The following is a 13,955-nucleotide window of genomic DNA, read 5'->3' on the forward strand; positions in this document are numbered from 1 at the left end:
AAAATGTATATCCCCACCCCCAAAATAAACCCTGAAACACTAAATCAACCCATATTTTTAATCTAGCAGAAAAAAATGCAATACTTCTTCTAATTTTCCAGAACTGTAAGAAATAAGGATCTGAAAACTGTTTACAGAAACATACAATTTCCCATTTTACTAACTACCACGAATTGCACTAAAAATGTACATAGTTGTCATTATTTACCATCAGCAAACTTTTTGAAGATGTAAAACCCTAATAGTTAGGAAATTGTTCATTTTTAGGAACATCTCAGGACAATGTCCTTAAAATTATTATTATTAGTAGTATTAATATTATTAAACAGGATTTATATAGCGCCAACATATGACACAGGGCTGTACAATAAATAGGGGTTGCAAATGACAGATACGGACAGTGACATATGGGGAGGAGGATTAGAAAGGGGGATATGTAGTGGTGGGAAGTAGTGACGGTTTAAAAGACAAGCAGGCAAGTTTGAAAAAATGGGTTTTGAGTGCTATTTTAAATGAGTAGCAAGTAGAAGCAAGCCAGTTAGAATGGGGAAGACCATTCCAGAGAGTCGAGGCAGCTCTAGAAAAGTCTTGGAGCCGTGCGTGTGATGAGGTTATGAGTGAGGAAGTCAGTAGTAGGTGATAGTATGTATAGGTATGTAATTAGGTATAGGTATGTATAGTATGTATGGGATAAAAGTAGGTGAGAGATGATAACAGCGTGTACAAGGAGTTTGGTGGTCTCTGGGGACAGGTAGGGGTGGATTTTTGGAGATGTTGCACAGGTGAAAGTGACAGGACAAATGTTCTGAATATTGGGGGTAAATGAGAGGGCAGAATCAAACATGACGACAAGACAACATGCTTGAGGGGAGGGCAAAATAACAGTGTTGTTTACCTGTAATATTGAATAGGAATATTGCAACTGAAGACAATATTAGTATTTAATGCAAACCAATTACATAATTATCTTTTATTCTTTATTTTGCTGGAGTTTTTGTCATATTAAATACCTGAAAGGTGAATGAGAACTTTTGTAAGGTTATCTGATTTTCATTTTTCTTATTTTTGTCTTTTGCTGTTTGATTGTTCCTAATTTGTAATCTGTGAGTATAATTATACATTCAGGTAAAAAAGCCCAATAAAAATCCAAAAGTATAAAACAAGTGGCCATGTAGAAGTATTAGGGAATTTATGCACTTGATATTTGTTTTAACACCATTTATAAATACATTTCAGTAAATTAATATGATACAAGACATTTAAAATTAAGTTCAGCATTATTTTGCAACTCACAGCTGACATTACTTTCTGAGTATTCATAGACTGAAACTAGCAAGAATCATTTTATTGTCTGCCTGGGGAGGCAGCTTATGTAGAGCAAATGGTATCAGGATTATATACTGTATGTGTGTCTACTGTACATAAATCTATGTTTCTGATTGATCTTTGTTCACTCCTCAACACATTTCGTGGAAACAGTCCCCTTCATCAGTAGGAGAAGATCAGAGACCAACCAATATTTTCATCTAATATGCACGCACGTCACCAGTCCTCTGTCCTTCTACATCTGCAATGGAGCTGGCATTCCTGATGAAGTGGACCATTTTCACAACACGTGTCGAGGAATAAACAAAGATCAATCAGAAACATAGAAAGATTTATGTATATGATTTGTATATGTGTGTACAATTGATGTGGTATGTTAATTAATAATTTTTTTTTAAATTTGAAAAATTGTTTGTCAGCCTCTAAAAGTCCCTACCTTTTGACTAATTAAAATTAAACATATATGGCTTCTTGGGGACAAGGCATAATTGTGCTGAAAGCACAAAGTGGTAGTGTATTCAACTATCTATATATTGATTATGTTCCAATATATTGGCAGGAAGTTAACTGTGCAGCTGCTCTGCTGCCCTCTAGTGGTATAGACTGACAAAACTTAAAAAAAAAATTACATTATTATTAATTATTAATTTAACCAATTTCAATCAATTTAACGTTAGATTTTTTTAAAACCTAAAAAATGAAGATTTGTCATAGGGAAAATGGAGACAAATTTGTGCTTAAGCAGTACCCTAAAAAGTGTGTGGAATTCCTTCTGAAAAATAGCATACTTCCGATTCCTGATATATGGGTGACCCAGGCACTCTTGTGGCTACAGCCTCATACCGGCATGTTTCACAGCTATAAATATTTTGTGAATATAAAATAACTTTGTGATAAAATGCTGATATCCTTTAAGTAATGACACAGATATTCTTGAATCAATAGGCCTATAGCGAATGTATTTACTCCATGTTGTATACATGTGTAGGAGCTGAGAAAGATTTGATGATGTTGCTATCATACTGCTCATGGTTCTCCTTACTGGAGGCTCTAAAATGAGGAAATGCTCTTATTCCAAGATGACCATCGCTATTCAGAGACAGTGCTGAACAAGGAAGGTCAGTAAAGAAAGAGAGAGGACACTGCAGGTAATACTGGTGACCAGTCCCTTCCTAACTGCTTGCCAATTTTGGGCACAGCTCTCAGGGTCCAGTTCCACTTTAAAATCCTAATAAAATTACATATTACAGCAATGTAGTCAGGAGGCTTACACATTTACTAATCATGGACCCTTTTTATTTCCTGACAGTACTATTTGATGCAGCAAGAGAAAACATATCCTGTGCTGGCAGCATGACAGAGAAACAAAATACAGCCCAACACAGAACATAGCAGTACTGGTATCCAGAGGTCAGATAAGCCTACTGCATAGTGCTCCAGCCAACAGATCCAATGCATAGCAGTGCTGGTACATTAAGCAGGGGGTGTTGGATTGCTGGAGGCAGTGGGCTTGATTTACTAAAGCTCTCCAAGGCTTCATCAGTAAAGCTGTGTGATCCAGCAAACCTGGAATGTGTTTTTTAAATAAGCACACACAGAACGATATAAACTGACAGCAGTTGTAACCATTCCTTAATCCACTAAAGAAAGGCATTTTTAGTTCTTTTTTTTCTCAAACCTCTCCCCAACGTGTTCAGAAATAGAAAAACACACTTTTGCTTTGATACATGTTTTAAAATTAACCCGTTCTGGGAGAAAATAAGAGTCAGACATCACTGGCTCTCTTATTGGCCAGGATGGAAAAAGTATGAAGGTCAAGGAACTTCTACAGAATTCAGAAGTATAGAATTAATTAAGGAACTACATTTCCTACCGTTTCCCTGAAAATAAGCTACAATATATATAGATGCATGGACAAGAGAAGCTTATTTATGGAAAGGGCAAATTGGGGTTAATGGTTCTACAGGAAATGTAAATTCAAGATGGATTTCAGTGTTTGGAGAATTATGATGATGTTCCAGAATGTGATGATATTTGAATAAATGTTGATTTTTTTTTTTTGTTCAAAAATAAATGTCGATTGTTGTTCATGAAAAAAGACATCCACTGAAAATAAGCCCTAGTGCATTTTTTGGAGCAAAAAATATTATAAGACAGTGTCCCATTTTCAGGGAAACAGGGTAGAACCAGGGTAGCAACTAACTATGCCAACAGGCCACGGCAACATCTACAGCACTGCGTGGAACTACTATGCCCAGCATGTCATTTTTCTACCTGCTGTCAGCTTTTGTGCAACTGGCATTTCCAATATGTCCTGTCAATATATGTTGTGGAACTACTGAGCCCAGCCTAACCTGTCAATATATGTTGTGGAACTACCAACCCAAGCCCCCCCTGTACTATCAGTATATGTTGTGGAACTACAATCCACAGCCTACCCTCCTAGCCCCGGTGAGGAACTGTCAGTCCCAGCATGCCCCGCATGCATGTACAAGTCCAGCTGGGAGGAGCCTGGCTGGGAGTGGAAGGCAGTGGACCTATGAGAATGCGCTACCTAAAGATACCGTGGGACTGGACTGTGAGCTTTTATACCACTAACATCATGAAAAAAATGTTCCACAAATGTGTTCTGAAAAAAGCCAAAAAAAGTTTGTCCAACAGCACTACAGTCTGTGGGAAACGCCCCATCAATGGATTATGGATTAAGGAGAATTAAGGTCCTTTAGGGGAAGGGGGGACACTGAAACCCATTGTCTTAATCTCCCTGCATTCCTATAGCAACTCCAAAGGGACTCAAAGATCTTTCAGTTGCTGTTTCCCTGCTGGGGTAAGGGTGGTCAGGGTGTCACGTCCAGTTGTAGCGCGACACATATGTAGAAGTCTACAATATGGGTGACACAACATGACTGATCAGAATATCACTAAAGCAACCCAACCAACCAAAGGGTTCTAAGGAAAGGGTAGGGCCAATCTTCTGGACTAAGGCAAACCTTAGAGAACCAGTCCCAAGGCTTACTGAGGGACCAGTAGAATCTCTGGGGCATTGCTGCTCCTCAAAGTAGAGAATAGGACTCTCCAAAGGAGGTCTCCAAAACAGGAGAAGGTGAATTTATTGGCCCTGATTTATTAAAGTTCTCCAAGGCTGGAGAGAATAAACTTTCATCAGTGAAGCTGGGTGATCCAGCAAACCTGGAATGGATCTGGTCCAGGATAGAAAACATTTGCTAACAAATAGCTAATGGCTTTTAGTAAATCCATTCCAGGGATAACCCAGCTTCACTGATAAAAGTGTATTCTCTCCAGCCTTGGAAAATTTTAATAAATCAGGGCCATTGTCTCTAAACATGCAACAGTGAGGAGCCTGTCAAATTGAATTAATAATCTAGGACTGGTTGGGGATGAGTCAAGCTAAAATCAGCTCTAAACCACCTTCTAATTCAGGGAAGAGATCTTGTGTGATGAGGTCTATGAAGGCCAGGCAGATGCCTCCCCACTCCCATGACTGGGATTGAACCTTCATGCCAGGAAGGTGTTAGATTGTAAATCCCATTTGGTTCTGTGGACAGCATATAGAACAGGGGTGTCAAACTCTGGCCCCCGGGCCAAATCTGGCCCTCAATGTCTTTTTTTTGGCCCCCCAAAGAATTTAAAAAATTAACTACATCTGGCCCGCCTGCCTGCGTTACCACCTCACATCATCATTTTCAATACATGCAACACATAGACAATATTTCTGTACACCCATCATGTGACACAAAGCCCAGGCAATGAACACATGGTGCCTGACTACCAGGGGGGTTGCGTTTGTTTCAATCCATTAGAGACTGCTTAGTGTAATATTTAGTGTCAGACAAACTTGGGATGTGAGAGGATGAACAATACACAGCCTGCATAGATAGATAGAAATTAGTAATTTTAGTCTTTATTAGTTTTTCAATAAATTTCAAGTTTAGCCCCTGACTTGGTCTAAGTTTTTAATTTTGGCCCTCCGTGTATTTGAGTTTGACACCCCTGATATAGAAGATCCACCTATTTACATATAGATAGCTCATAAAAATCTAATCTAAAAAAAACACAAAAATATTATTTAGGGTAATGTGTTTATTTGACCAGTTTGAATCTCTGTAAATGTAATGCACTCCTCATGTGTTCTCTGATCAATATACACACACATATATTTCAATTTTATGATATGTGTAGCAATTCAAAGCTAGTAACATTAGTTGGATTCTGCTGGATACATTTTCACCATTTTCATACTCTGCATGTCACATATGTTTGGTCCCCTAAATGGCAATGGTAAGTTTTATAATTATAAATATATATATATATATATATATATGAACTAGGCTTGGATATGTGTCAAAGTTACACATACCCTTTACATATTTGTGTTTTCATGTTTTTAATATTAAGCTGCTAATTTTGCTAAATAATAAAAGTACATATGCTGCACTACAGAACCTGTAAAGTTGTCATCTTTCCATCTCGTCATGGCAGATCCACGAATGATAAAGGATTGTAGTGAAAGTGAAGATGAGAGTACAGCAGGGTGCCGCTCCGTCGTTCTCCCCTCTCCATAGAGCAGAATGGCGTTGTATGTACAGCGCTCATTCATGCATCGTCCAGTCTTTTGTTGTTGGAAAGGATCATGAAAGATCCTTTCAAACAACAATTACTGCACGTGTGTACATAGCCTAATACCCTACAACTCCTTTCATCCCTCTGTGGGTTATGTTCAGAAACGTTACAGTCCAATGTGCATTTTTATAAGCATGTTCTTTCTTTTTAAAAAAAGTTTCTTTTAAAAATGAAAATTATTCAATCACCAGTGTTACAAAGAAGTCCTTTATAACATAAAAAATGGAAATTATAACATATAGCTCTAGTTACAGTGATATTTTCCCTCATACTGATCTTCACTTCCCAAAGGGTCTACAGTAACAAGTTCCTTTTGAGGAAAATTAATCATCAAAAGTATAAAAAAAAAAGAAATAAAAAACTATTAATTTGAACAACTACTAATTTGGTTACATAGTTACATAGTAAGTCATGTTAAAAAAGACATAAGTCCATCAAGTTCAACCAAATAAACAAATCCCAGACATAAAACCCCATGGACATAGCTGATCCAGAGGAGAGGCAATCGGCTGTTCCCTGGATCAACAGTCACTGTTATCTTTACTTTAAAGCCTTAATACCCCGTTTTATTCTGTACTTCTAGAAAAGCATTCAGTTTTTTTTTAAGCAATCTATAGTACCGGTAGTTGCTGAAACTACTTCCTGAGGGAGCTGATTCCACATTTTCACAGACCTTAAGTGAAGGTGTAACATGCACAAATTGGTTCACACTGCTAATTTTCAGGCTTACATGCAATAAATTGATGTATTTTCCAGCTTCACAAAAATTCACTTGCCATGGAACTGTTTTGTAAGTTTTGCCACTGTGTTCACTGTGGTCTCTGTTAGTGATAACTTTCCTATATCAACATAGTTGGTTGAACTGTGCACACATTTTTTCAAAAGTTATATATATTAGAAACTAAACTAGTATTGGACTATATGTATTGTATTCATTGCTATTGTATGACTCCCTTATTTGTGGCCCTGAATGTTTTTTTTTCTTTGTTTGGTAATAAATGCTGAACAGACAGCACCATGACTTCTCATTGTTGTCTATTCACTGATGATACTTCTGTTTTTACTGATTGCACAGTTTATTGGGAAAGGCAGACAGCAAACAAATTTCACAACATATCACGTGAATCCAGTGGCCTCAATTCACTGGACAAACAGGAAACTGCCTATGTATGCCTGTATGTAAATATGTGATAATAGTATATTTAAAACTAACTAATATGTACTTAAGTAATAATAAATTCAAGTAAAAATAATGCAATAAAATCACATAAAAAATGTCACATTTTTTGGTCTGTAACCTGGATTGTAGCCTTTCACCAGCAAATCAGCTATAGGGCAGTACAACACCTGCAATTGAGCATGGAGAATTTTTTTTTTAACTTCACAGTTCTGATGTTTGCTAACATTACTCCAGTGTGTGCCTGTGGACGGTGGGGATTCAGAGTTTATGGGATCAATGAAATGGAGAGGGGATCTTGGCAGTATACATATTACCTTGTGCACCATTTTCTGGTATCATCCAATACCTCCACAACTCTTGGCCCTCCTTTCTGCCCTGATTCCAAAAATCTCGCCCAGCTGCTCCCTTTGCTCCTCCAATGACCTCCTACTAATGCCTTCTTTAGCCATAACCTCATCACATGCATGACTTCAAGTTTTTTCTAGTGCTGCCTCGACTCTCCGGAATTCTCTTCCTCATCCAATTCGCATGCTCTTACTTTCTGCACATTTAAAAGAGCCCTTAAAACCCATATTTTTAAACTTGCCTACCCATCTTCTTCTGTCTGTTAAATCCTCACTACTCACCAACCAATCCATGTCCCCTCTCCTACTGTGTGCTATTTTCCCCTCCTCTTAGATTGTAAGCTCTTCTGGGCAGGATTCTCTCCCCCTCCTGTGTAATTTGCTACCTCTATTTAGAAAACACCACTCTAATTGACATGCTCAAAAACAATACACCAAAATCTTCCGGGGCCACTATCAATCTTTTTGGTTATGTAAGCTAAGCTAGGTTTCAGGGCCTCCATCACAAATCTCTTGGCCCCATGCTGTGTAAATGTACTGCCCCCACTGAAGACATATTTTTTCAGCTAATGGTGGTCATATAGTTCTGATCAGAGTTGATTTTGACTTGGACTGGAGCTATTCTGACCTTGGATCTGAAGTTGAGCATTCCAAGTTCCAATGTGACATTACAATACATGTCACTGATATAACAAGTACAGTAGGCCACCCGGTGAAAACAGCTGAGCCAGGCTATACCTGTAATCAACAGGTATAATATGCATTATTTAAAAATATTTTAAAAAGCTGTGTTCCTGGAAAGCCAGGTGCATATGAAGAGTCTGAACAAGGTAGAGTGGTGTGTCAAGTTCGGGCTGCTATTTCCTGCTTCCTGATTGGCCAGGCCAACATGTTGTAGTGCATGGGAGTTCCTGTATCTTAACACCTGCGTAGGCACAGATCATGCATGGCATAACATAACAGACTGCTCACAAACAAATGCTTTGTAGACATACAGAGATGCTTCTACCATCAATATCTATCTGCTGCTTATGTCAGATATCCAGACAGTTTGATGTGCATTGAAATGTGGAGGAAGTTATATATCCAACCTTGTGAATAAACTATATTATTAATATTTTTACAGCTATCAGAGTTTAATTTATCTATAGCAGTCCTGTAAGTTTAATTACCCATTGCAACTAATGAAAATTATTCCAGTCAGTCAGCCATGAAAAAAAGCTTTAGCATTGGTTGCTATTGGTTAAAGCACTCAGGGAAAAAGCTGTGTAGTGAATAGGGACACATGTAGAGGAGAGAGTCACAGGTTTATCAACTTTGGTTCATGCTTCTTTCTACTGCCCACCTACAAAACCTCCAGCTGCTCGCAATCTTTCCTCCTGTAGGCCACTAGTTAATGCTTTTCCAGCTAAAGTGTTTTCCCCAGAATTCATTTTTAGCTGGGTGGGGGAAGTTGTAGCTGGATGGTCAAAAAGTGGACAACCCATGATAAATGTAATCTAATTTCTAACACCGCTAATGTGAACCAACCCTTAGACTGTATTCAGACTGGTAGTGAGGTTGAAGTCTGTGTGAACAGTGAACCATTGCCTTGGAGGACATACTTCTTGTAGCATCTCCCTGATGCAGCCCAATAGAGAAGGTATGGCAGTGAGCAGCTGCCTGTTGTCAAATCTGCAGCCGCTGCAGTGCAAGAACTGAATGGCCGATGAAGTGCCAGCCACAAGGTGATGCACAGGATTGCTTGCTCCTTGAACAGACCTTTACCCTGATACGCCAAGGTTCTGCTGTGGGCAACAATTAGATAAATATATGAACTTTAGTAAACTTTCGGTGACCTTGCAGTCAGTCAGTTCTGCTCAGAGTTTCTGAAGGAGAAAGATACAATATTAGGAAAAAATACAAATGTATACATCACAGCTCCAAGCAGAAATGTCAGGCTGCCAATTCACTGACCCCTCACTCTGCACAAAGCCTGGGCTACTGTGTGATGGCAGTCAGCCTGGCAGGGAGGAAAAATGCTGCATAGACTTTTCTGGGTAGCTGAGGGCCACTGATGGATGATTAGAATGGATACTGTTGTTCTTTGAATTATTAGGTAACATTTCTGGAGAATAAAAAGTCTTTAGTAAGGAGAGAGAAATATAATTGTAATATTTTTGCTCCACAATTGCCTTTTTTGATAATGTATCTAAGGTGATATGGGAAAGAAGGGTTGTAGGTAGCTGAGTTACAATTCATCTTTTATATAGCTTAAGTTGAGAGGAGGTGACACTGAGTTGAGTCCTAGGTGGGTGTTGCAACACTTTTAAAAGTTAAACTGTAATAGACGTTGTATATGGAATGGGGAGTGTATTGAAAAGCCCAAAGCTATTTAAAGCCTTATTAATGCACAGTTTATACCCCAATCATCTTGGTAAATAAATAATAATATGCCCTCTATGTTGTGCCTAATATTACCCCTTTTCCTGGTGCCTGAACTAAACCCAACTACCATAGAAGCTTACCTACCCGAAATCTGACTATAAACTCCACTCATTCATGCTCATCATGTGCATAGGCACCTTCACAAGCAATCTAGTGACTTGACTGCAAACTAAACACCATTTTAGTGACAGTTTATCTAGACTAACAATGCACCTGGCTCCCTTGCTGGAGTGACTTTGCAGACTGCTGCATTGTTAGGCAGAAAGTGCACCGTGCTGCATGTGTCCCTTGTAAGGAAGCCAGGTGCATGGGGGGGGGGGGGGGGGGATGAGGCCATTTAGTAAAGGACAGAAGGTGTCAGGTTCAAATTATGTATATCAAGTGCGGAATGCAAACCTGGTTGCTTGTATCCCTTACTGGGTAGACCCTGCACTTATCTTCCTAGTTTGATGGATCATGTACCTGGCTGCCCTGCAAGGGAAACATGCAGCAAGACTATCTTGATGGACAGCAAGGGACAAAAGCAGCCAGGTGCATGGGCAATCCAGTAAGAGACACAAGCAACCAGGTGCATGTTCTGCTCTTGATGGATGTGCCTTTATATATAGGCCTCAAACCTAGCTCACTATTTGGATAGATTGTGCACCTGGCTGCCACCAGGTGCAGTCCACCCAACTAGAGAGCTAGGTGAGGGGTTTATCCAGTAAAGGACACAAGCAGACAGGTGCATGTCCTGCTTTTAATGTATATAACATGCACCTGGCTGCTTGTGTCCCTTACTGGGTGGACCATGCACCTGGTTGTATGTGTACCTTGTCCATTAGGGCAGCCAGGTGCCCAGTCCAGCTAGGAATCTAAAGGGTACAAGTAGCCAGGTGCAGGTTATATTCACCTATATACACCTGGCTGCTTGTATTCCTTACTAGACACACCTGACACCTAGCTCCCCGGCTGTACTGACAGGAAGACGGTTGTTGGGTTGAGGAGGGGGCGGGAAAGCTTCCTTGTACTCCTAAAAGGCTGCCATGTAAGCTTGTAATAGTATCTGACATGGCATGGTGTCTGTGCAGTGTACAGCAGGAAGTATGCCATTTAGTGGGTGAATATAGGAACACTGGACGGGGACATTGTACACAGGAAGAGAGGGCTGAGGAACAGGAAAATGTGACAGCGAGGGAAGGGGAGGGGTATAGACGGAGAAGACAGAGGAAGGAAGGGGAGGGAAGAGCAGCTTGTGGCAGGCTGCTGTCGCTTCCAGTGCAGCACAGGCAACAGACAGGCGTCCTCCTATACACAGCCAGCCTGCTACATTCACCCTCTCAGCCTGGGGAACGAGGGACACCTGCATGTCCCCTCCAACACAACAACTCCCCTGCCATTGGACCCATGCTGTGAGCACGACTGTCACTGGATTGATCTCCCTGTGATTCATCCTCCTTTTTGTATCTCTGCCCGGCTGAGCGAATCCTCATCTGGAGATCAGCAGTGAACACAGCAAGAGATTTCCTCATCTGTTTCAGCTGCTTTGTATCAGGAGCTGTCCCTCCTCTCCAGCACAGATCACCTGCAGAAGCAGCAGCCTCCCTCCTACTCCTCCTCCCCCAGCCCCAGGGGCCAGGACCCTCCTGTGTGTGGGGTGCCCATCAGCCATAGAAAAGGGGGAAAAAAAGAAGGGAGGAGGAAAGGTGGGGGGTGAGAGGAGAGTGGGTTCTGGAGGAGGTGGTGGTGGTGGTGGTGGAAGAAGAGGCAGAGAAGGGAAGGGTGACCATGAGGAGATTTAAAAAGGTGCTGGATGGCCTGACAGCCGTATCCTCTTCCTCTTCATCATCTTCATCCCAGCCTGGAATCAGGGAGGTGGACATCCCAGAGACCCTCCAGTCCGAGCACTTCCAGCTCTGCAAGGTGAATTGGGATGAGTACTATTTATTACTAGCATTGTCATCATCTGCAATAAGCCCTCCCCCATGTGTATATCTGTAACATCTCTCTGCATGCAACCACACGCATACTTGGCACCGATCTCCTACGTGTAGGCATAGAACAAGATTGTGATGTGGCCAAACCGTCCGTCGAAGAATGCGTATACACCTGGGTCCATCCCATCCTATGTAGGAAGCCTTGGTCGTGCTGTGTAGGGGACTAGACATAGGCCACCCCATGAATGTGCAGATTTACCAGCTTCTATTATATGCCAGGATGGCTTACTAATGATACAAACCATACCATGTATACCGTGATCACCGTATTTTAGGTTACGGATCATGCTGACTATTGATCCAAAAGATCTGTCTACATTTTGAATGAGTATTTGTTATATATGTGTGTTTGTGTTTATACATGATGTATGAGTGTTCAGATCTCACATCCATTTTCCAATATTCATACAGGTTTTGATTCCATTTATTTAGCCATGTTCGATCATCTTGTCCTCGTGTGGCTTGAAGGGCATCTGGGAAAGCTCTGCACCATTTGTAATTCTTTTTGGGTTGTGTTTGCTGAGCTCAGGCTCCCCCCACCTAGTCAATTCCTCCCTGGCTCTCTCCTCCTCTTGTCAATTTCCCCATTCTCATAGCAATAATGTCCATCAAGGTTCGCTCCTTTGCACCGTCTTGTGATGACAACCTCTTCCCTGCCAAAGGCCCAAACCAATAACTTGTTACAGCCACATATTATTTTATTCATTGTGTTAGGATGTTTTTGCCGTGATCACCAGCCGGAGCTGCCAGCTAGGTTCTCATCTTTTTATAGCTTCATTCAACTTTTCTTCATGGCATTTATAATATTTGACTTACAAAAAAATATACATCAATTTGTCATCATAGGCCTTTGGTACAGAAGTCATAAAATATTAGGGTGCCCACATTTTTTTAGATTATTTACATCCTTGTGTGATCTTGGTTAGCACTCCGTATCACAAACACTTGTGGCCTAGTTCTATCCTGAGTGCTCTTGCTGGGTTATAGATTTTTTGGTACTGAAAATGATTCCTTAGTGTAGCATAGTATTTGGATGTATGAATATAATCCTTCTGAAATTATACTGCACTAAGGGCCTGTTGTACACTTTTGGCTGATGGGGTTCTTACTGATAAATGGAACTGATCTAAACGTAGTCGTCGCATGTTGTAAGATGCACCAATTCATGCTCATGTGTGTTTTCATGCATTGCAACAGGCATTAAAATGCACCGTAACAAGCTTTGACATAAGTTTCCATTAATTAAGTGGAAAGTGTTTCTGGCAAAAATGGCCAAGAGTGAATAGGCCCTAAAGCTTCCTATAGGATATAATGGCATACTTTTGTTTCCTTTTAGTATAAGTATTTCTTTTAGTTTTAAGTATTCTTTAGTTTAAATATTCCTTAATTAATGATATAAACATTTGCGTGGCCAATTCACCATTGATTCTACACACGTAAATAGCCATTGTATTGACCATTTCCCAGATTTCACCATCTAAGGCCATTAATGAATCTTTTTAAAATAGTGCTATACTTCTGACAGGCCCCCAAGAGAATCCAAGGCCCCGAGGGTACCCAAGTACACAATGCTTCTCCATTACTTGCTGTTTATTAAATTACAGGTAGTCCCCAAGTTAAGGACATCCGACATACGGACAACTCCTAGATACGAACTCCTGTGCAGGGTGAGGGGGTTTGCATGACTTGCAGAAGAAATCTTTTGCTAAACATAGCTGAGGTTGTGGGTGATCTTAAGAGCTGAGCTGATCTGTAACATCTTGTACCTCTTGTATCTCTTTATTGACCTAGACAAACTCTGCAGTTGTTTTGTTTTGCATATCAAAGCGCCACTTGCTCCAGAAGGTAATAAAATGTCTAGGCTGCATAAAGTTTGTTTTTTGCTTTGTTTGTGATTAAACCACAGTGAGGATTTTATACAGTAACTGACACCTCACTGCCTAATATTATGTTGAGACAAACATCATATCCCTCTTCAGTTATATTCATGAAACAAATATTATTGTCCAGAAACAAAACACGAACCTTGAAAATCGTATTTGGTGATTAGTGAGAGAAGAG

The 13,955-nt window shown here is 40.3% G+C and overlaps 1 protein-coding gene across 1 annotated transcript in view; it reads left to right on the forward strand.

Annotated features, from left to right (window-relative positions):
- Positions 1 to 11,109: 11,109 nt before the first annotated feature.
- Positions 11,110 to 13,955, forward strand: part of STXBP5 (syntaxin binding protein 5) — a gene marked incomplete in the record, with an annotated part of 197,039 nt that continues 194,193 nt past the window's right edge. Inside the window, 1 exon segment of the mRNA XM_072409289.1 lies at positions 11,110 to 11,820. Within this exon segment, the coding sequence (XP_072265390.1) occupies positions 11,686 to 11,820 (135 nt within the window).

This window comes from Pyxicephalus adspersus, chromosome 4 (assembly GCF_032062135.1).
Source record: "Pyxicephalus adspersus chromosome 4, UCB_Pads_2.0, whole genome shotgun sequence".
Classification (NCBI taxonomy): Eukaryota; Metazoa; Chordata; class Amphibia; order Anura; family Pyxicephalidae; genus Pyxicephalus; species Pyxicephalus adspersus.